Genomic DNA, 23515 nt, shown 5'->3' on the forward strand with positions numbered 1-23515 from the left:
GCAAACCATGCTAAATGGCTCATAAGTCGGGGTGCACATAACTGGTACGCTTATACGCATGCGCAGCAAAAATAACGAATGCGTAATGTCACTTGTGTTACTGAGCGCCTTTGCATAGCCCACTTGACCGATCGTCTCATATCTTACACATGTTGCTCGTCAACTACTGTCAAAGATGTGTAAAAAACAACAGACATTAAGCAGCTTCTTTGGTGTTTCCCCGCCTACAAAAAAACACCAACCCGAGCCAGAGCCGAAGAAAATAATTTTTTTCGGAAAAGTGGCTTCAAGGCACTGAAATGTGGTGCAAGATTTGCCGCGCACATCCACACCTAGCAGATAAAACAGGTGCATTTTATAAAGGCTCAAAGAATTTCAACCATCCTTTATTTGACAAACATGAAAAGAGCAAGGAGCATACGAATGCGATCGAGCCATTGCTAAACAAGCTAGCTGAGAAGAACTGTCCAGTCGCCCACTTAGCAGATGGCGGGACAAGCTGAACGAAGAACAGCGGCAAGCTCTGTGTAATATTTTTCTCCTCGCCTTCCATAAAGCTAAACACGCACATCCTATGTCTTCCTATTCTGAGGATATTCCTCTATTAAAGCGGTTAGGAGTAAATGTTGAAGGTGCATATCATTCACGTGAAGAGGGCTCACGGATCATGCAAAGCATTGCTCACAGCATCAGTAGGGAGTTACATGCCAAATTGCAGTCTGCTGAATTTTGGGGGCTGCTTTTTGATGGATCTGAGGACATCGCAAAAACTGAGCTGGAAATCGTTTACATCGTGTCTGTGTCGAGCAACGGAGAGTTTACCTCGGAGTTTCTTGGACTGATTGAACTGGGTGCTGACCGAACTGCGCAGGCCATAACAGACGGACTTGTGAGACTTTTCCAGGACACCAGCTTGGATGACTGGGCAACAAAGTTGGTCACTGTATGCACAGACGGGGCTGCTGTTGGTATCTACAACGGTGTTGTACCAAGACTCCCTTGTGCACGTTCTGTGCACCGTGCACACACTGGAGAATTGCGCAAAATCAGCTGATCGCAACGTTCCTTACTGTGAGACATTTAATCAATGTGTGGTCAAACTGCTGACATTTTACTTACAAAGAGCAAAAAAACTACTGCATTGAAGAAGCTGTGTAAAGAAAATGGAATCTCCTTTGTGAAACTGGGTACGTTTCATAATATCAGATCGTCCGCATGGAGGCATGAAACACTTGTAAAAATATCAAGATTGTTGCCAGCTATTAAAATGCAACTGGCTACAAGTGATAACAGGGACTTACAGCATATCTGCACAGAGCGTTTTCAGTGCTTTTTGTCACACATGCTTGAGATTGGCAACATTTTGAAGACCACATCCATTAGGTTCCAGAAGGAAAAGCTGACCATTGGACAATGTAAGGATAAACTCATGGTGGCCATTGGACAGTTCACACTTCTGCTTGATGATGATGGAGAAGGCCACAGGGCACAATGTTTCTAATGCTGATGCCAACAGTGACAAGAGAAACCTACTTAGGGGATTAATTCAAGAGTTTGAAATCAGATATGACTCCCTCAAGTCATGTGATCATTTCTTAGTAATTGACCGAACCGCAGCCCTCAACGCCCTGGCTGGGCCTAGAAATTCTGTCCATAAAGGTTTTGAACAGAACCGGTGACAAAGGGCAGCCCTGGTGTAGTCCAACTCCCACGGGAAACAGGTCTGACTTACTGCCGGCAATGCGGACCAAGCTTTGGCACTGAGAGTACAGGGACCGGATAGCCCGGAACCCCATACTCCCGGAGCACCCCCCACAGGACTCCCCAAGGGACACGGTCGAACGCCTTCTCCAAGTCCACAAAGCACATGTAGACTGGTTGGGCGAACTCCCATGCACCCTCCAGGACCGCGCTAAGGGTATATAGCTGGTCCACAGTTCCACGACCAGGACAAAAACCCACTGCTCCTCCTGGATCCGAGGTTCGACAATCTTGTCGACCCTCCTCTCCAGGCCCCTGAAAAGACCTGAGAGGGAACCACCACGCCGGTCTGCCAGTCCAGAGGCACTGCCCCCAATGTCCATGTGATGTTGCAGAGATGTGTCAACCAAGACAGCCCCACAACACCCAGAGCCTTGAGGAACTCTAGACGGACCTCATCCACCCCCGGGGCCTTGCCACTGAGGAGCTTTTTGACTACCTCAGCGACCTCAGCCCCAGAGATGGGCAAGACCACCACGGGGTCCCCAGACTCTGCCTCCTCAAAGGAAGATGTGCTGGTGTGATTGAGGAGGTCTTTGGAATATTCCCTCCACTGACCCAAGACGTCCCCAGTCGAGGTCAGCAGCACCCCGTCCCCACTGAACACAGTGTTGACAGTGCACTGCTTCCCCCACCTGAGCCGCCGGACGGTGGTCCAGAACCTCGAAAGTCATTCTCTATGGCCTCACCGAACTCCTCCCATGCCCGAGTTTTTGCCTCCACAACCGCAGAGGCCGCACTCCGTTTAGCACGTTGATACCGTCAGCTGCTTCAGGAGTCCCACAGGCCAGGAGTTCTGTAGGACTCCTTCTTCAGCTTGACGGCATCCCTCAGTGTCCCCCAGCGGGTTCGGGGGCTGCTGCTGCGACAGGCACCGACCACCTTACGACCACAGCTTCGGTCAGCCGCCTCAACAATGGAGGAACGGAACAAGGTCCACTCGGACTCAATGTCCCCTGCCTCCCCCAGGACGTGAGTGAAGCTCTGCCAGAGGTGGGAGTTGAAACTCTTTCTGACAGGAGATTCAACCAGACGTTCCCAGCAAACCTGCACAAAACAATTGGGCCTGCCAGGTCTGACCGCCATCCTCCCCCACCATCGGAGCCTACTCACCACCAGGTGGTGATCAGTTGACAGCTCCTCCCCTCTCTTCACCCGAGTGTCCAAAACATATGGCCGCAAGTCCCACGACACGACCACAAAGTCAATCATCGAACCGTGGCCGAGGGTGTCCTGGCAATGGAGCATGTAATCCAGTGTTACTGTTTGTAATTTGATCTCACCCGTAGCAGCATCACTGTTGACAGTTTACTCAAATCCTAAATCCTATTTAACAAGATTAGTGTTACTGAAATCACAATGAACTTCCCCACTGGAAGCTTTTATAAAAAGTATTTTGCTTGAACACAGAAACACAGAACTTTTAACCTGATAAAGCTGTTTCTACATAAAATGAGAAAAACAATAGAGGTAAAGCGATAAACACCTTCTTGTTTATCCAGAATTGAGCGGATCTGAAATAGATACAGCTGGTCTGAAATGCTTTTATTTTGCAAATCAGTGTATTAAAGTGTAACTAAACCCTCAAACCACTTTTTCACATAAAAACGGTCCAGAAGTGTCCTGAGAAAACTTCTGTTATAATTTGCTGCTCTATATATACAATTGAATTGTAATGAAATATAATGTGTATGTACTGTAATGGTGAGAGAAGAGATAAAGGCGAGTAAGCTTTGCTGATATTAATATATATAAAGTTTATATAGTGACTGCATTATATATGATGTAGTAGATTTTCAGGGTATTGAACTGGGAAACTGTTAGAAATGGCCTAACGCATCCAGAGATATTGGATGGATAGACCCTTCAGTGAAATAGTATTGCCCAACCCCACTGAGAACTAGCAGAGTGCAGATCTCTGCCAGTGTTGGATGCAACTAGCAGAAATTTGCAGCAGTTTTAATAAAGTTATTTTTTTTTTTTGTATAAGCAGTATCAGTATTCTTTAAGATAAATAGAATAGTGTAATGTGGTAATAGTGTGACAATACGAAGGTATTACTGAAGCAAAACATCTGACCACCTGTGACAGTGGAATTTGTACTGTAGTTTGAGAAAAATTTGAAAAGGCGTAAGTGTTGTGTTGTGCGTGTCCATGACTTTAAATTTGACAGACATATGAGATAATTTTCGACAACTGCAGGTTGTTCCATGTGCTGTCACTTTTTCACCACATATCTCGGCGAGACATGGATCAAAAGTGATCGGTGCACCTGGAGAACCAGTTCAGAGATCACAGAACCCTTTTGGCTAATCAGAGGATCTCGTTTGACAAAATCTTTTGTAGTATATGACTGACAGCTACAGTAGCTTGGAAAATAGTGACATGTGGCACTAATTATGTGATGAATTTACTGTTTATCAGAGTTCTCAATAATAACAAATGTTATTTCTGAGAGACAACAGTTAACAGTTGCAGCATGTGAGACTTGTAAGGAATCAAAGCGTGTTGATTGTAGGAAGTGCAGTGTAGAAAGAAAGACTGAAGCACAGAGTGGTACATATGGGAAGGGAGTGAAGCATCAAAACTCTGTTAGAAACAAAACAGGTTTAATATCCAGAATCTGGCTTTTTTTTAATAGTCATGATGTTACACGGTGCAGTAGCTGGCCCCATGCATCATTGTTTGTTTGTAGTCAACCAAAGATTAAAAAAGGCTCCCGTAAACTAAGCATACACTGTTTGGTTTTAGAAATGTTGTTGCACATAAAACAAATTTCAAGGACTCTTTTTTTTTTTTTTTACATCCATCCACATTTGACCTTTTACCATTGTATCTCAAGTGGATGCAGAAAAACTAGTCCACGCATTTGTTACTTCTAGGCTGGACTATTGTAACTCTTTGTTATCAGGCTGCTCTAATAAGTCTCTTAGGACTTTGCAGTTAATTCAGAATGCTGCTGCACGTGTTCTGACAGGAACCAAGATCAGAGATCACATCTCTCCCATTTTGGCTTCCTTGCATTGGCTACCTATTAAATCTAGAATAGAATTTAAAATTCTTCTCCTTACTTACAAAGCTCTTCATGGTCAGGCACCATCATATCTAAAAGAGCTCATAATACCTTACTACCCCTCTAGAACACTGCGCTCTCAGGATGCTGGGTTCCTTGTGGTTCCTATAGTTTCCAAAAGTAGATTGGGAGCCAGAGCTTTCAGCTATCAGGCTCCTCTTCTGTGGAACAATCTACCATTCTGGGTTCAGGAGGCAGACACGGTCAACACTTTTAAGAATAGACTTAAGACTTTCCTTTTTGATAGAGCTTATAGTTAGGGCTGGCTCAGGTCATCCCTTAGTTGGTGCACTGAGCTCTTCTCTTCTTCTCTCCTCATTGCCATCTGTAAACATACATGTCTCATTAATGCATGTTACTAACTAAACTTCTTCCCTGGAGTTTCTGTGCTCTGTCGTCCAACAGGTTCCTGTGGTTCGTGGCTGCTGCTGTGGTCCTGCATGACGTCCACTACACATATTATTACTGTCATTACTGCTACCATATCTCCATTACAGTTTATAGTTAGTTAATGATTTGCTGCTGCTGTGTATCTGTGTCTCTCTATCTCTATCACAGGTTCCACTGCTACTGTAATCATTTTATCATTCATTGTAATTCATTGTCATTTTATCATTCATTGTGATTCATTGTCATTTTATCATTCATTGTAATTGTACAATATGTTTGTGTTGATTTGTCCTGTACACGTGACATCCATTGCACGTCTGTCCGTCCTGGGAGAGGGATCCCTCCTCTGTGGCTCTTCCTGAGGTTTCTTCCACCTTTTTTCCCTGTTAAAGGTTTTTTGTGGGCAAGTTTTTCTTCACTCGAACGGAGGGTCTAAGGACAGAGGGTGTCACTCCCTGTACAGATTGTAAAGCCCTCCGAGGCAAATGTATTTTGTGAATTTGGGCTATACAAATAAAATGTGATTAATATAAGGTATGGAATGAATCTGCACAAGCTCCAGTTGAAGATAAGCACAAACCTGGATTTCAGTTTTTGAGTCATGACAAAGGCTAGAATGTGTCCAGCAACACCTTTTTGTTCACAATACATGTTACTCATTCTACCATGTGTTACTGGGGACCCCCCGAATAAAAGAAAGAAAACAGACTCCACAGACTGATGGTCTACTTTCTGTCTTCCTTTTTGCTGAAGGTGTTTCTCTGTTTTGTCTGCTGTTGTTTGCTACTTGTCTTATATCTTTGTCCAGTACTACCCAGATACCTATCATATGACATACATGCTCATCTACTGCATTCCAACCCTCCATAACTCCAAAAGTACCAACAGTACAGTACAACATTCTATTTTTTCTTTTCTATACATCCCATAAGTTTTGTTTCTTGGAATGTTTGTGGAATTTTCTTAGAAGAATACAATTATTATTTACATTTAGTCATTTAGCTGACACTTTTATTCAAAGCGACTTACAAAAAGGGAAACAATCAAAGTAAAATGTTAGGTGGAGAACATAGAATCAAGGGGGATAGATTTGCCATGTCCAGTTGTTGGCAGTGTTGGAGAGGAGGTCCTCTCTGAAGAGCTGGAGGTCTTCAGGACGTTTTTGAAGGTAGAGAGGGACGCCCCTGATCTGGTAAGAACTGGTAGGACGTTCCACCAACGGGGAAAAACAGACGAGAAAGGTTTGGATTGCCCTGAGTGTACGAGTGGCAGAGCCAGGCGACGTTCATTGGAGGAGGTAACATGTCTAGAACCGGAGACTACTTTGTAGTCAGCATTACTTAAAGCTCATTTGACAACTTAATCAAGGAGGAGTGGGCATCCTTCCTTGAAATAAATGACTCCAAATATTTTTTCATATTTTTTATATAATAGAAAAATAGATAACGATCAGATAACGATGCAAACACCCCTAAAGAGCACGCAACTCCTCAAATTTCAGCTAAATGTCTCAGCTGAGATATGCCAATGATGAACAAAATAATAATCAAGCACATTTCAAACAAATCTGCTTCAACATAATAAAAGGAAATCATAATAAAGGGAAATCACTCAACAACAGTAATGAATCAGCAGCAACCTTCTCCTCAAGCAACAAATGATACTTTCTAAACCTTTTATAGTAATCTATCTATCCCAACCTGAATGAATGATTTCATCATTTCTAGATAACCTGTTATTCACACAAATACCCACAGAAAGCCACCATTATAGATTTAACACAAATGTCTAATAACAAAGCACTAGGACTGGATGGAGATTCTTCTATACCACTGCTGTAAATATACACAATACAATCTACAGACAACTACCTCAACTCCTCATGGCTCTCTCCACACATACAGCATTTTTTGTTTTTGATAAAACAGAAACTCTCCCCAATCTTGGGTTGTAGCGTTTCCCCCTTTACATTTCCCCTAAATCACACTAAATCCATGCTATTGCCAGACTGGAAAACAAACAATCATTTTTTACAACTTCTCACAGGCACAGGATCACTGGAAACATGGAACTCATTAACACCTTAGTCATGAGGTGTGTGTTCAGTGTCACAGCCAGTCCTACTTGACTCTGGCCGCTGTCTACCAAACCACAATGACTAACTCCCCATTGTTTTTAGAAACCAGCATGCTTCAGTGCTTTTCATCACATGCAGTATCTTTGCCTCATCTGTCTCCCTCTGTTTTAAAATCCTCTTATACTGATTGGCCTAGGCAAAGCCAGGCAACTGCCCTTGGGGGCCCCAGACCCCCAGGGGCCCCCAGTCAAAGCACCAGCATCTATTTTATGAGCCACAAATCAGTTTCTGCAATTTCATCACATTTAAATTGTGTAATGATGGTACCCAGGTTAGTCTCTGGGTGTCTGTGTCTGTGTAACTGTTTGAAAAGTGAAATAGTATATTCTTAGTGTTGCAAATATTTCGATGGAGCAATGTTTGATAAATGCTTCACCCTTTCTGGCAGCACAAAGTCTGCTGCAGGGAGCATCCCTCAGTGAATGAAAATCTTCTGAAATTAATCAGTGCTTTGTTTTTGTGTGTTTATGATATTATATCATCTTTCTTTGCTGCTTTTCATTGGGGTACACTCCAAGCTATTTAAACCTATGTATGCAATAATGTATTTGATTTGGCTACATTTCTCTGAAACATGTCTGTAATGTTATGAACCGAAATACTTCCATTTGGGACAAAAACAAATATTATGGATGTTGCCTCTGCTGACCCGTACTCACTGGCGGTGCGTTGTCAATGGTTCTTTGAGTGGCTGATGCCAATCCCTTCTTCATCATGCAGGTCAGGCTGTAGAACTCATGCTGCTGATCGATCTCAAACAAGCCCAGAAGCTTCCACTGCTGCCTCAAACCTCCCCACCTCCTCCTCTTCACCGTGCCGGAGCGCTGACGGTTACCTGTGGCTGCTGACATTTCCATCTGGGATACAAAAAATATGTTAATTAAAAATATACAGCTGTACACTGTATTCCTACTATAACCTGCTGTACTGTAAACCTAGATGAGGTTTCCAAGCTCCAGCAAAGAGAAATCAAAGAGTAAGTAGAAGCCAGAGAGGCCAGTGACAAACACAAAAGACAGCTGACTGACAGTTTACAGGGTAACTATGGAGACCAACACAAAGGGATCATAGATTCATGGGCTGTGCTATGGTTAATGGTATAATCATCATCTTCTTTAAATCAGATTTGAAACAATTACTAAAGCATGTCTACATTTGTTTTGGTAAAGATGGAAAAAACAGCAGAAGTACAATAACGTCACATTAATCAGTGTCTATGAGAGCATAAGACAGTAAATAAACATGAAGCCAACAATGAAGAGCCAGAGAAATGAGTGGACAATAAACGGTGCCAGTGCAAAATGCATGTACAGGTACTGGACTGAAATGCATTTACACTGAAGCCAAACCAACAGTGAATGTATCTACTGACAAGTATCAAAGCCTCATATATCTCCGCCCTCTGTGCCATAGAGCTCCATTGTTGTCTGAACACATCAATGAGCCACACTGTTGCACTGGTGACCAAATATGTCCATGGCTGAAAACAGCCCCTAACACATGCACCAAGGTTTGAGTAACACTTCAGTGTTCACTTCAAACTACAATGAGCAGCTATTTTAGGAAACTACTAAGCCTTTTTTTAAAAAGATGATACCACATATTTGTGAACCATTTTTTAAGGTTTATATATTCAGCTTTTAAACTTGTAGTTACCAAGTAAATACAAGATTGAGTGGCTAATTTTTTTAATACTAGTCTAGAGTGTAGAGCTTCATGTATGTGCAAATTTTATGAATCTGATATGCTTTCTGTAAACCTTTCTGTTAAGGTAAGGTTCCCACAATTCTTTACTCATATTTTTTTTTGTGAGCAATTCTTCCAGACTTCATGTCTCGCTCAAAACCCAACCTACCACCTGTACTCTCCTGTCCCAGCGCCCACTGCAATCGCATCACAATGTTAACCTGCTCCGGAGCCCCTGCAGCTGATTGTGGAAAAAAGGATGCTCCACAAACTGCTCAGTATTATGGACAATAGCTCACATCCCCTACATGACCTCCTGCTCAAACAACAGAGCAGTTTCAGTCAGAGGAGTCTCAGCTCCACTGTAAAAAGGACCGCTACAGGAAGTCATTCCTTCCAACTATGTACAGTGACTCCCCTCTGTGCAGAGAGAGGAGACTTATTGTGGAACAGTTGAGCTGATGGACACTATCTATCTATCTATCTATCTATCTATCTATCTATCTATCTATCTATCTATCTATCTATCTATCTATCTATCTATCTATCTATCTATCCACCTTTTGTAAGTTAGCCCGTTATACTATTGGGTAGTTCCATAGCAACAAGCATGATGCAAAGCTCCTTGCACCTTTTAAGCTCTTCTCCCCGTTGCTAGCAACGCTCACAGCTTCACTTGGCCGTGAAACAAAAGCTTTCCTGTCTGATCACAACCTTGTACGACCCTGTTTGATGTCCGCTTGAGTGTTCAGGCTGCTGCTGGGTTTGAACACACCACCTTTTTAAGAGTGAAGCTCAGGCAGGCAGAGAGTGTTTTACTAATGTCCTGAAAACACGATTTCAAGAGGAAATGTATAGATTAGAATATTAGAATATTTACTTCTTCCATATTAAAATGTTATTAAAAAAATAAATAAGCCTGGACAAACTAACTCACCTGTTCAAATATTATAAAGAGCTTAAAGTTATGAAGAATTAACAACATTGCTTTGGGTAAGGACAAGTAAGTGTCGTTACAGATGGCTTATTAGAGCACTCAGACATCATTCTGCCTGCCTCAGGTCCACCGATGAGTCCAATCTTTGCTGATATTTAGATTAGATGGGAGGAGGAATAAGCAATACGTCCAACATAACGGTGGCCAGCACTGTATATATTCGGCTTCAAAACATCGCTTCAGAAACCTACAGGTGACTTCACTTATGCGCTGTCCATTCTGTATACTCTCATTGGTTTCGCCAAGAGTTCAAGTGAACGGGTGAGGAGTTCATGCAGGGAATTGCTACTATTAACGTTAACTCTCAGCTGTCACTGCATTCCTTTACAAACACTCAGCTAACGTTAATAGTCATCAATCATCTAATCATCCTGTAATATTAGCCACATGTTAGCTATCCAACTAGGCTATATACTGTCTGGTTTTGGTTTGACCCGGTCTCGACACTTTAAAGTCCTGGCCATGACTTGGTCTCACTTTAGCTAACAACACTGATTCTAGGAGATTTATACATATTATCAATAATGCTAAGGACAAATTTATCAAGAAATCATGTAACAGACAGAAGATATCTGGACTTTGATGATCTGTCATCTTGATACCAATACGTTCTTTTTACATTTGATTATTTTATTATATATTATTTATCTATGTATTTTGTTGTATATTGACTTGTCTGATAACTTTTGATTACATTATTTCAGTTTGTCAGGTGAGATGTCAGGGACAGAAAGTGTGAAGCTTAATGAGACCAAACCGATCATCAACCAACAAGAGGTTGCTTCTACAGCTCGCATCTGGACCACATCCTGTTTTAAAAGTAAGGGCATTGGCAGGTGAGTCAGCCTCAGCACAGCACACACTGATACATCCACAAGTTCAAAATGTTCCAGTTTTAAACCAATTCATGTTTATCCCAAACCCAACTTATGAAATTGATATATGTTAGTGTATGTTAACTGCACTCTCTTCATACTGCTAATACTATAGTTAGCTGGCTTCATCACTGTTAAATTTCCTTATAAGTTTGACTTGATGAGACTGGTTGTTGCCCACTAGCTGAGATTGCCCCCTCTGTTAGCCCTAGAGGGGCAACTTAACTTATCATATCTAAGTTATATTTCCTGTGGCTATACTGTAGTGGCTGGCCCCACTGGCTTCAATGGGTTGTTTCATGTGAATGCTTTGGTCCACTCAATTGTCCAACCACAATCACTGTTTACCCAGTTTCACTGGACCTAACAGTAGCCACTAGTTAACAGTAGTCACTAATTATCAGCTCTGATATGAGAAACGTTCCTTAAATCAGTCATGTACATTGACCTGAAAAATGGTCAATAACTGGTGTTTTCGATGGATGGGCCCATAAAAACATTGTTGACATTGGTTCCAATGTGCCCTTTCAATCCCCTTCACATGACATCCATGTCAAAGCAGGGATGCTGAGTTTGCAACTATGACATGCCGACAACAAGCACAGAGCTGTCTTTTCAAATCCTGCGTCACAGGTGTAATGTAGGGTCAAGCCTCTAATGTCATTTTAGCCCACCAGTGCACAGTGGAAATAGTTTAATAAAAAAAAGTGTTAAAAAGAGTTTAAAAAAAAAGAAATATTAAAATGTATAGTGTAATTCACCGTACACAAAAGTAACATACATACACTAGACTTGTATAAATTAAATATTTGTACATATGAAAAAAACAAAACATTACCAGCTATATATGAACCTCTTCAGCCTATAAAAATATGTACAGTTGCAATCTGAATTTATCAACCCCTATTGCAAATTAGATTTATTAATAAAATGTACATTTTTTCATCTTTGTGCAATAAATAAATGACACAAGAACAGTTTAAATAGTATATTAAAACTAACATTACAAGGGTTTTATCCAAAATAAACACAAAATGCTACTTTTAATGTCTACTGTAAAATTATTCAACCCACTGAATAGAATCCCTCAAAGAGCACTCAACAAATCAGTTGTTGTCTCAAGCACATTTGATGTAAATAATCAAGGGCTTCATTAATTGCATCAGTTGTGCTTGAGATACAACACATCAAATACCTGGAGTTACCTGGGGTTATTGATGGTGATGTTTGATTGCATGTTAGAAATATGGCTAAGTCCAGAGAATTGTCCAAAGAGTTAAAGAGAAGAGATCATTTCCTTGCACAAACAAGGAAGGGGATACACAAAGATAGGAAATGCAAGGAAAGTTCCTAGAGATACAATTTGAAAACATAGTTTACAAGTTCAAAGTTAAAGGATATTGTGTTGTGCAGTGTCATGTCTGGAGGAGGACAAATGAAGAATGTCCTGAATAGAACATCCTGCCTATAGTGAAGCATGGCGTTGGCTCTGTGATGCTCCGGGGCTGTTATGCTTCCTCTAGCACTGGAAAGCTGCACCGTGTGAAGGGCAAGATGGATTCAGTCAAGTATCATGAAATACTAGGAGGAAATGTCATGCCATCTGTGAGGAAGCTGAAGCTTGGGTGTCACTGGACCTTCTAACAGAACAATAATCCTAAATGTACCTCAGTCCACCAAGGCTTAGTTTAAGAAGTCCTGGAAGATTCTAGAGTGGCCCTCACAGTCGCCTGTCGTGAACCTTATCAAAAAATATGTGGTGGGATTTGAAAAAGGCAGTCACAGCACGCAAACCAAAGAATATTAGTGAACTGGAGGCCATTGCCCATGAGTAATGGACTAAGATTCTTTAGGAACACTGTCAGAAGCTGGTGTCTGGCTATGCTTCACGTTTGCAGCAGGTCATATCAGCAAACGGATAGTCTACTAAATACTCTACTAAGACGCTTGTTGAAGGGGTTGAATAATTTTGAAAGTGCAGTAGTCATTAAAAGTGGCATTCTGTGTTGAATTTGGACAAACCATTTGTAATACTAGTTGTCTTGAGCTATTTAAATGTTCTTGTTTTATTTGTTTATTGCAAACAATTGAAAGCTTGTAAATTTTGTCAAGAAACCTAATTTGGGGGTTGAATAACTTTGATTTAAACTGTATTTTAATGTTCATATTACATTTCTGACATATATTTCACATATATAGTTATCACACATTACATAAACATGTATGCATAGCATACACACACACACACACACACACACACAAACACACACACGTATATATATATATATATAGACCATAGCATATTATATGTGATATACAGTACGAGTCAAATGTTTGGACACACCTTCTCATTCCTGTTTTTCTTTATTTTAATATTTTTACATAGTAGACAGTAACACTGAAGACATGCAAACTATGAAATGACACATATGGAATTGTGTGGTAAACAAAGTAAAATATGTTTTATATTTTAGATTCTTCAGAGTAGCCACCTTTTGCTTCGATGACAGCTCTGTACACTCTTCATTCTCTCAGTCAGCTTCATGAGGTCGTCTGGAATGATTTTCCAACTGTCTTGAAGGAGTTCTCATTATGCTGAGTATTTGTTTTCTTTCACTCTGCAGTCCAACTCATCCCAAACATCTCAGTTAGGTTTAAGTTAGATTATCTGATGCAGCGCTCCACCACTCTCCTTCTTAGTCAAATACCTTTACAATAGTCTGAAGGTGTGTTTTGGGTCCTCGTCCTGTCAAAAAAACAAATGATGCTCCCCCTGAGCTCAAATCAGATGGGGTGTTATGTTGCTGCAGAATGCTGTGGTGGCCATGCTGGTTAAGTGCACTTTGAATTTTGAATAAAACACCAATCCAAAGCACCCCTACACCATCACACATGCAGGGAAGGTGGTGGTGGTGAACACAAATCAGAATCTTTAGGACTCTCTCAAAAGTTAAGTTAGAAAAGGTAAAATTTTAGACAAGACAAAACTGAGTTTTCTTAACAATAACAATAACAACAGTTTAATACTGAACTGAAAAATTCTGATTGGGATAGTTTAACTAACATCTTAAGTCTCAAGTACACTCTTTGAAGGTGAGTCTTGGAATAAACTGCATATTTATTTGGTCTTGTCTCGGTCTTAAACAAAGAGGACGCTGGATTTTATTTCATGACCATTCAAGAACACAACTTCTGTGGTATAAATTGTGTTTTCCACCTAATCACCTAATAATGTGTAATATGTCCCGCCACACCTTCATGAAAACTGAAAATAGTTTTACACTTGAGTAAGTTTTATTTTAATGGAGACACAGTGTCTGAAAAAAAGTTCTTCTACAGTCTGTAGTTATAGAGCAAACACCTGCATGGCACAGATAGCTAAAGAGAGGTCAGGTCGAGGTTTAACCAAAAGACGAGATGAGCCAACAGCTGTAAAGTTCCTCCAAACTCAGTATTTTATGAAGCAGACCATTTAAAAATAATAATAATATGAACTAGTTCAGATTTGGGACTGTGAACAAAGTAATCATTAAAGCCATTTGTGAGTAAACATTAAAATAAGGTGGAAGATTAAGTAGAATCCAAATGCTAAAATAAGAAATCTAGAAATAAAAATATGCCCTTCTCCTTTGTTACACTTATGTTGTTCAACTCCAACAGCTCCCAATAATCAGGTGTAAGCTGCTCTGGTTTAAGTTGTAAGAGAGAGATGCACATGTCAGAAACTGTTTAATTAATTTTATGTTTTATTTATTTATTTTATTAATAGACCATGTGAACTGTGGCCAATACAGATGCCAGCAATCAGTGATTGGACCCAAAAATCCTGATCAAGCATCGAGCATCTTTAATATTAGTATTTAGCCAAGCTATAGTTTACATAGTATTTTATATTTGAGAATTTATGAAAGGGTTTAGGGACTTTTTCTTTGGTGGAGCAAGCCCCTGTCCACCCACCACAGTTTCACAAAATCCTGTGGGAAACATTGAATCACTAAATGTACACTGTCTGAACCTCCTCCTCCATGCTACACGTTGGGAACCACACATGCAGATAGCATCCATTCACCTTCTCTGTGTCTCACAAAGACATGGCTGTTTTTGATCCTTGTGTTTCTTGGTCCAAACAGTTGTCTTCTTCTTCTTCTTCTTCTTCTTCTTCTTCTTCTTCTTCTTCTCTTCTTCTTCTTCTTCTTCTTCTTCTTCTTCTTCTTCTTCTTGTCTTGAACAGATAATGTTGAAGTGTTTTTTACTACTTGAACTCTGTGAATCATTTATGTGGGCTCTAACCTGAGGTGCTGTTCATTGGTGATTTCTGAGCATGGTGACTGTAATGAACTTCTCCTCTGCAGCAGAGCTAACTCTTGGTCTTCATTTCCTGGAGCAGTCCTCTAAAGTAATGACTGCAGGGGCAAACTGTGTTCTCCATGTTAGGGGTAGGCTGTGTAGGGAGAGCAATGGACAATTCATTTTATTGCAATCATTTTCAAGAATATTAAAGTCAGTTTTCACAAAACTTATAAGCTTGTGTTTACTCAAATAGACTAATTTCCATCTTTATTACTGGTCTTTTATCGGCAACTAACTTAGCTGCTTGATATGACCAGAAGGAAAAAAAGCTCAAAGTAGTTCTGGAAGAATATCATAATGCTAAATTACCTCCCTCTACAGTGTAAAGATATATTTGTACAGTTTCACAAAACCTTGTGGAAAACACTGGTTAATGTTAATCAGATTTCACTGATGGTACATAATTATTACACATAATGACGAGAACCTAACTTACACATGTAATTATACATCCTTAATTTCATACCCATAAACAATATTTAAATTGTTACAATTGACAATGATTAACCTTACACTTGACTATGATTAACCTTACACTTAAACAACATAAACTAAAAATAAACTTCACTTATGGTACAGTGGTGAAAAAGTAATACTAATATTGGGTATTGTTTGAGAAAGTTAGCATCAACTCTTTCATTACATTAGTTAGCATTACCTTAAACCAAGTCCTACTCAAAAATACATAAAGTTATAACATTCTATGTAAACTCCAAACTTGGACTTGCTTACATAACACTGACATATTGTCATGAAGATGAACTAGTAATGAAAACCTACTGAAGGATCTGGTGGTGCAGATGACGTAATCTCCATCTTTGTCTTCTTTGTTTCTGTGGTGCACCACGATGAAAGGTCATCCCCTTCCTGACATGCTGCATGTCGCTGGGAAGGATTAGATTAATTCCCCTGTATTTTAATTGTTATTGTCATTTTTTACTTTTAATTTTACTACCTTAGTTCACTTGTCATGTGTTTTGTGTAGCTATAGTACCAGTCAAAGCCCATTATTGCTAATGCCATATCCACAATAGACCTTTTTCACAGCAGCCATTTTGACATGACTAATTAAGATCCCGTTCCATTTATTGCAGCAGAGACTTTCCAGTGAGCCCACATGCACCACAGCAGCACCCTGACTCTGTTTGACCTGAATGGAACTGAACCTTAAACACCTGTGAAAAAGGTCCATAAACCTCTTTTCAAATGTCATAAACTATACACATGATGATGAAATATTAGATTAGGTGAAGATTATGATGAGGGAGAGGCTGTTTTTATTATTATTATTATTTTGAGGCTTTGGATGCATTTTTTTTTAAACATATCTTATATTGAAATGTCTTAACAACACATTTTCTCATTTTTTAGCACATCCCTTCTAAGAGTGCTATGTGCTACTTTTATGTATTTATTTTATTATTCCTGTGTTCATGTAAATATGAAAGCTAGAATAAATCATGTTTAAAGTTGTTTTAATTTAATTTCCATGTATTAATTAGACATATATGGCACAATGACCACATTTGTTACCATATATGGTTGCAACATATAATATAGGCATTGTTTATGAATGTTATATTATAGGCACATATACTTCATATATGTTAGAAACTCATACCTTCATATATCCAGAGGTTTAACGTGATCTAAGGGTTTAGGCATGATCATATATCACTTAGTCATATATTACATTTCCGTATGTATGCTGAACTTTCTCCTCCATAGCAGTGATAAAAGTTAAAGATGCAAACGTGACAAACAGTATTATTGAAACAGTAACTTATGATATCTGTCACGTTAAAGCGGTTTACTTGCCTCGGTGTAGCTCGTGGACGCAGAGCTGAGTCGGTCGGTGCGCAGTCCACTGGCGTCTGTGTGTGTGTGTGTGTGTGTGTGTGTGTCACATGTCAGCCTGCGGACTCAGAGGCTGACCATGTGATGACACCGAGCGGTTTCTGCGGTCACACCCAAATCTGTCCGAACAGCCGCGGACTGCAGCCCGCACACACTCCTCACTCACTGACAGACTTACATCACACCGGTACAGTGACACGTGCTGGCACTTCTGTGACTGTAAAGCAACAAACAACCAAAATGAAACTAAACATGAATACATCAATCAACTAAAGAACGACACGGATGTGAAACAGTCCCGTCCTGTGGGTTTGTGAGGATGGAGGAGAGCAGCCACAGGGCGAATTCTGCTGATTCATCGAGGCATCTGATGACTGCTGGTTCTGGTCCAGATATCTGCTCCATGATACTACTCCTTACCTTGGCTCCTTCACACACACCAATGCAATGATGATTAAAATATATTTAAAAATATATGTATAAAACGAATCCAACATGTTAGATAAATCCCCCTATTTATAAAAAAATATATAAAATTTCAATAATTGAATAATTTATACACAGCATTGATGACAAGCATCAATGATATGAGAGTTAGCACTGTAGGTTGTTATAGTTTAAAATGTGACAGTTTTATACACTCCATCCATGAGCTACAGGGTCCATGGCCTGAGAAAGGCTGAAGGGCCCTATTATAAGGAGATCATGTTAACTTGCATTTCCATCTTCAATGTCCAATTTAACATTTGGTGTGTGTAGGCCACAATCAAACCTTCATATTCATCAAAACTGTGAATGTTTCTGGGGCAGAAACTTAAAAGCCTTCTGAAGTCAATAACAACTGAACATTATAAAATGGTCTGAATCTGATTTTTATGTGATTATGTTTGTAATTTAGGTTTGTATCACCCATCAATAGACATCACAATCTTTCATTATACAGAAGGAACTATTTGTGCTGAGCATAATTAATATTCACTGAACACTAAACGAGAACTCTCTCTTAGAACTCTCTTAGAAGATTTCATCTAACTCATGGAGATGTCCCACTTCTGAAACAGTGTTGTGCTGTTAAAACTTAGATGTTCAGAGAAACACCAAATATCAGGAGTATCATCTGAAGCATGACACAAAAGTATGGAATCTCAACTACTACTTGGACTTATCTCCCACCATGAGCAAGCACTTGGTGACTGTGATGAGGAAAAATGTCCTTCAAGAGGCAGAAACCTCATCTCCTTGTTGGGAGTAATGAACAAACAAGGAAACAGAATGGAAGGTGAAAGGAGGTCTACTAACCGGTTTGACACTCTTCCAAAATGACCTCTTCCTGAAAAACAGGACTCCACAACAAACAAAGCTCCATTCATAAACACAGATGAACACATTTCCAAGGGTCAGCGCTTTATTGAACAGAGAAACATTTGGAGATCAAAACAGTTTACTGTTCAACATCAGTCACATTTCCACACATATCATCACATTATTTACAGAATCAAAGAGCCGTGCTGCTTTCAATAAAGTCCGAATTCTTTTTTAACTGCCATGGTTAAAAAAAAGAAAAGAAAGAATACAACAATGGCGTCTTTTACTGCAGTCATGCAACATATGACAACAAAAACTGCTGTCACAACATGACGAGGAGCTAAACAATGTGAAATACTCACAGTCAAGGGATTCTAATTGCTTCCAGTGGCTGGCAGGAGAGAATGTGACCATGTGACTGACTGAATCACAGATTGAGTCAGCTACACCTGAAAATATACAAGGAGCTACGTGAATGGTGGATTCACACCCACTCTTGTTACAATACCACCTTCAGGGGAAAGTTTCCCAAAGAAATGAGTTTTTCGGATTAAAATAGTATTTTTCAGAAAGGGGGGTGGAAGTGCCATCAGTCCATTGAGTCTTCTGCACTAGCTTGTCTGCAGGATTATCTTCTAGATCCCAGTCAAAGTGAGTCAGCGGTAATTTTACATATGTCTTGACTGGAAACTATTAATTTACTACATCACAAAACCACAGATGGTGAGTAAGAATGCTCCACTGCAAGCATCAGTCCTAAACAATCAGTGTTGATACTTCTCAAGTCTTTTCTGGATAAAATATACAAATAACCTCTGTGAAGTTATGGTTGAAGGAGATTGCAACATACTTTGCACTGGAAAAACTGACTGTTAGAGGGAAAAGAAAACAAGTGGAATTTTAAGATAAACATAAAAAAGTTCATCACTACTGCTGCCTGTTTATTTATTGTTTTTATTATTATTGTTATTATTATATTTCTCTCATTTTTTTTTTTATATTTTGCTGTATGGTACATTTTCTTGCACATTTTTCTTGTCTTGGCCATGGTTATTTGTATGCTTTCTAGATGGAAAAACTTAATATATACACATCAGTATTGTTCCCCATGAAAATTGGCACAGCCTGTTCTACTCTGAGCAAATTCATTCTCAGCCGACACATAGTGGCTTTAGAACGAAAATATGCAAAGAAACAAAGAACAAAAAGAACTCTGTAACAATAATCAGCTACTCAGGAACCACTTTTAGAGAATGGAGGTATGGTTTTGCCTGCAGGGCCATCACAGAGTTAGTCCACTTTCTTTGGCTTGCGATTCTTCCACAGGATAACCGCAGTGAAGGCCCCTGTAGAGAAGATAAGAATGCTTAATCTGATATGACACATTGTGACAACTCATTTCACATTACGTGTAGAGAATTTAGACTCGAGCATGGGCTTTGTTTTGGAGTCTACAGTCTACTCACCTATACAGAGGAGCAGGATTACTGCTGCGATGCCGGGCAGAATGACGGAGTACTCCCGAGGAAGAAAATACTTGTGCAGTATGTGATCGCTGTCCACGAAAGGCTGGAAAAGGACAAATTACCACACAATGTTTAATAACCATGTTCCATGTAATGTTTCATGTAATCATGATATTTACAGACAGATAGCCTTTAAATGATCCATTTTAGAAAATGATAAACCACTCAGGGAAACGATTCACCTATGTGATTTAGACATTTAGAAAAGGCCTGCTACTGACATGGAGTTCTTTGGATGACACAAGCTTCGTGTTGAAATGACATCTCTATTTTTGACTTTAGGAGACAAATGGAACCTACCAGGACGATGACCCAGACAGAGTAGTACGTAAACAGCAGGAGGCTGAAGACAACGAGACTCATGCCAACTGCTTGATCCACTCCTGTAGCCTGAAAACAAAGTTGCATGTATGGTAAATGGACTGTACTTATATAGCGCCTTTCTAGTCTTCCGACCACTCAAAGCGCTCTACACTACATATCTCATTCACCCCATTCACACACATTCATACACTGATGGCATTGGCTACCATGCAAGGTGCCAACTGCTCATCAGTTTGCGGATCTAACCATTCATACACATTCACACACCGATGGCACAGCCTTCGGGAGCAATCTGGGGTTCAGTGTCTTGCCCCGACATGCAGACCGCAGGAGCCGGGGATCGAACCACCGATCATCTGATTAGTGGACGACCCACTCTGCCGGGAATAACAATTTTTAAAAATAAATATACACTTGTTCTGGATTTTGATGCCTGCACGTTCCATAAAAGTCTGAAAGTTGTGTAATGCTCAAAACACACCAGTTTCCATTGTAACAGGTAATAGTATTATGATCGGGTATGAGAGGAGTGTTCGCAAAAGGTTCCAGTTTCCACCAGATCAGACGTGCTGCATGTCATCCCCCTCTCTCTCTCCCTACCTTCCTGCCACTTTTTAGCTGTCCCATCAAATAAAAGTTCAAACATCCAAAATCCGGATAAATCTCTGCACATAAAGAGCAAGGCTGAAAAACAACAGTGAATGTCTTGTGACCTTTGACCCCTCAGATGGGGCCGTATTAAAAACCCACGATTGTGTGAAGGATTTTACTACATGGGATCAGGAACACTTTACTGTCAGTAAACAGAGTTCATCTCTACATCAACAAATAAAGATAGTTAAGACAAATACCCCGCAGACTTTTCTGGACAAGCTTGTCTGAGATAGACTGACTAACTGGTGTGCTGTGGTCTGATGAATCCACACTTCTGTTTTTGGAAATGATGAACATACATATACATATCATAAACCTTTTCAGAGATATTCACAGATATATAAAACTTTAGACTTTTTGGGCAGATCTGCCCAATCCTAAACCCGAAGTGGTGGGAGCACTTCTGCTTTTAAGCATGAAGCATGCTGGATTTATGTTCACTGCCATTCTCTTGAATCTCCTCACTCTGACTGTGTAAACAGGAAGAGAAAGATGTCAGCATCTGTGTAAAGAGAGTATCTAGACGGGTAACTTGTTAGAAATGCTCTACAGCGACACTACCAGCTGGCTGACCTAACCGCTCTCCCTGCAAAGCCAACAGGGGAAATGGGCAGCGAGCAGAGTGCCAGGCGTAACACGGGGGATTTGAATGGGACTTAATATATCGATACTCGCGGCTAAAAAACGATACTTTCTGGGGAAACAAAATATCGATATCATATCGACAAGCCCCCACAGTCCTGGAGCTGAGACTCCATTTTTACCTGATTTTGACACCAAATTTCATAAACTTATTGGCTGGGTGGTTAATAACACTTTCTTCTTTGGTCTGACAAACTCAGAACACATATTTATTCTGACTTTACATGGACTTTAGAGAAATAAATGGTACTTATATAAGACCTTTCTAGTCTTCCGACCACTCAAAGCGCTTTTACACGACATATATGGAAGAATTATCCTATCTTTATTCAAGAGCGCACATTTGCAGTTTGAGAGCATGATTTCTCCTTCTCGTGCTCAGATTTATTGTCCTCGTGCTCAGATTTTGTGCTTGTACTCAGATTTCTGCTGCTTTCTTTCAAAATGTGTGCTTGGACTCAAAACATCACATGCTTGTGCTCACATTTCTTCTGCTTGGACACAAACATTTCGCTCGCACTCAAATATGTCCTGTGCGCGCTCAGATCCAATGTGCTCGTGCTCAGATCTAATGTGCTCGCACTCAAAACATGTCCTGTGCGCTCTCAAATTTTTTCTGCTCGCGCTCAAAACAGCACGTCCTCTCAAGGCTCAGGTTGAAGTGTCTGCTCAGACTGAAGGATGTCCCGCCCTGCGCTTAAATTATAAATAATTCTAAAAATACTTGTGAATCTATTTATCGTAGATCGTTTCTAATTTTATATTAGCGGGATGTTTTATATACTATAAATACGCCTTGTGGCATACCTGTGTTATGGTAGCTGAGTGGTTAAGTACACATATTCATCCATTCACACACATTCATACACTGATGGCACAGCGTTCAGGGGTAATTTGGGGTTCAGTATCTTGCCCAAGGACACTTTGACATGCAGACTGGAGGGGATCGAACTGCCGATCTTCCGATTAGCAGACGATAAAATATCTTGTCCATAACATATTCAGTTGAATAAAAGGTCAAAAAGTCAAAATGAAAATCAGTACATCCTGTGACAAGGGACACAGTGTGTGGACAGAGCCACTCCGTTCAAATATCTGGAAGTTCACATTGATTGGCTTATCCACCTGCACATATACACGTGGCGTCACACATGAGATACACTAAATCTGCCTTGTCAAATGAAGCTTGTGCCTTAAAACCAGTTTAGTTCCAGTTGAAATGAATGACTGCACAGCGACATTTGGTGAGAAGCTGCTACACTGAGAGAAAGGTGAAGGCAGGTGGTTGTTTTTCGCGCCTTTTCTACATTAGTAAGTCAGTATTAAACTATCCGTACACTAAACAGAGGATAACTCATTCTAATGGATTAACGTCAACTACCGAGCTACAGGCTAACAAGAACGTCTGCAACATGTTTCAATCACCGTGAAGTTAGCCGAAGCGTCACTAATGACTCAAACTGTCCGAAGTTTTCATTCTTTCATTTTGAGCTTACAGCTAAAGAACTACAAAGAACTACATTTTCTGGACAGAAGTTTAATCAGCTTTTCTTCCTTACCATTCTGTTTGCTGACGTTTCCTGCTCCTCTTCTTCCTCTTGATGAATTCAGCGGACACAATGCATCCACGGGTCACTGCTGTCCCCTACCGGCTGTACATAAACGTGTGTGTGTGTGTATTTCGGGTTGAAATGCATGTAATGTAAAACTGAGTGAAAAAAAAGAATTTAATAAAAGTCTCTTCTTCTTCTTTCAGTTTTTCAGTTTTTGTTGACTCTGTCAGAAACTACTTCTCCCTACTCCTGTCCTCCTACTTTATGGGTGCTGTTGTTGTACAAGAGTGCATTATATTTTAAGGTGTTTCTAATATTATGGCCCCCTAACTGAGGTAGCCAATATATCACATTGGATTGTGTAAGTGTACCTAAAGAAGTATCC

At 40.1% G+C, this 23515-nt stretch overlaps 2 protein-coding genes across 2 annotated transcripts in view; both read right to left on the minus strand.

The window, feature by feature from the left end:
• Nucleotides 1–17301, minus strand: part of pip5kl1 (phosphatidylinositol-4-phosphate 5-kinase-like 1) — a 36711-nt gene extending 19410 nt beyond the window's left edge. The window contains exons 1-2 of the mRNA XM_019265446.2: nucleotides 17088–17301; nucleotides 8021–8218 (exon numbers count right to left, since the gene is read on the minus strand). Coding sequence (XP_019120991.1) covers nucleotides 8021–8218 — 198 coding nt within the window. The 5' untranslated portion in view covers nucleotides 17088–17301. The remainder of the gene's footprint in view (nucleotides 1–8020; nucleotides 8219–17087) is intronic.
• A 1212-nt stretch (nucleotides 17302–18513) lies between these two features.
• dpm2 (dolichyl-phosphate mannosyltransferase subunit 2, regulatory) lies at nucleotides 18514–23256 on the minus strand. Its single transcript, XM_019265449.2, has 4 exons — nucleotides 23137–23256; nucleotides 20258–20347; nucleotides 19898–20000; nucleotides 18514–19777 (listed from the first exon to the last, which is right to left on the minus strand). The coding sequence occupies exons 1-4, from the start codon at nucleotides 23137–23139 to the stop codon at nucleotides 19722–19724; spliced, it is 252 nt and encodes an 83-aa protein (XP_019120994.1). The 5' UTR covers nucleotides 23140–23256; the 3' UTR covers nucleotides 18514–19721.
• Between the last annotated feature and the right edge of the window lie 259 nt (nucleotides 23257–23515).

The sequence above is a fragment of the Larimichthys crocea genome, chromosome IV (genome assembly GCF_000972845.2).
Source record: "Larimichthys crocea isolate SSNF chromosome IV, L_crocea_2.0, whole genome shotgun sequence".
NCBI classification, from domain to species: Eukaryota; Metazoa; Chordata; class Actinopteri; family Sciaenidae; genus Larimichthys; species Larimichthys crocea.

What these genes read in the sequence shown, in the direction of transcription:
- dpm2 (XM_019265449.2), bottom strand. An exon ending in CTGTCTGGGTCATCGTCCTG is followed by an intron (nt 20,001 to 20,257) that starts GTAGGTTCCATT and finishes GTCCTTTTCCAG; the next exon opens with CCTTTCGTGGACAGCGATCA. An exon ending in AATCCTGCTCCTCTGTATAG is followed by an intron (nt 19,778 to 19,897) that starts GTGAGTAGACTG and finishes TCTTCTCTACAG; the next exon opens with GGGCCTTCACTGCGGTTATC.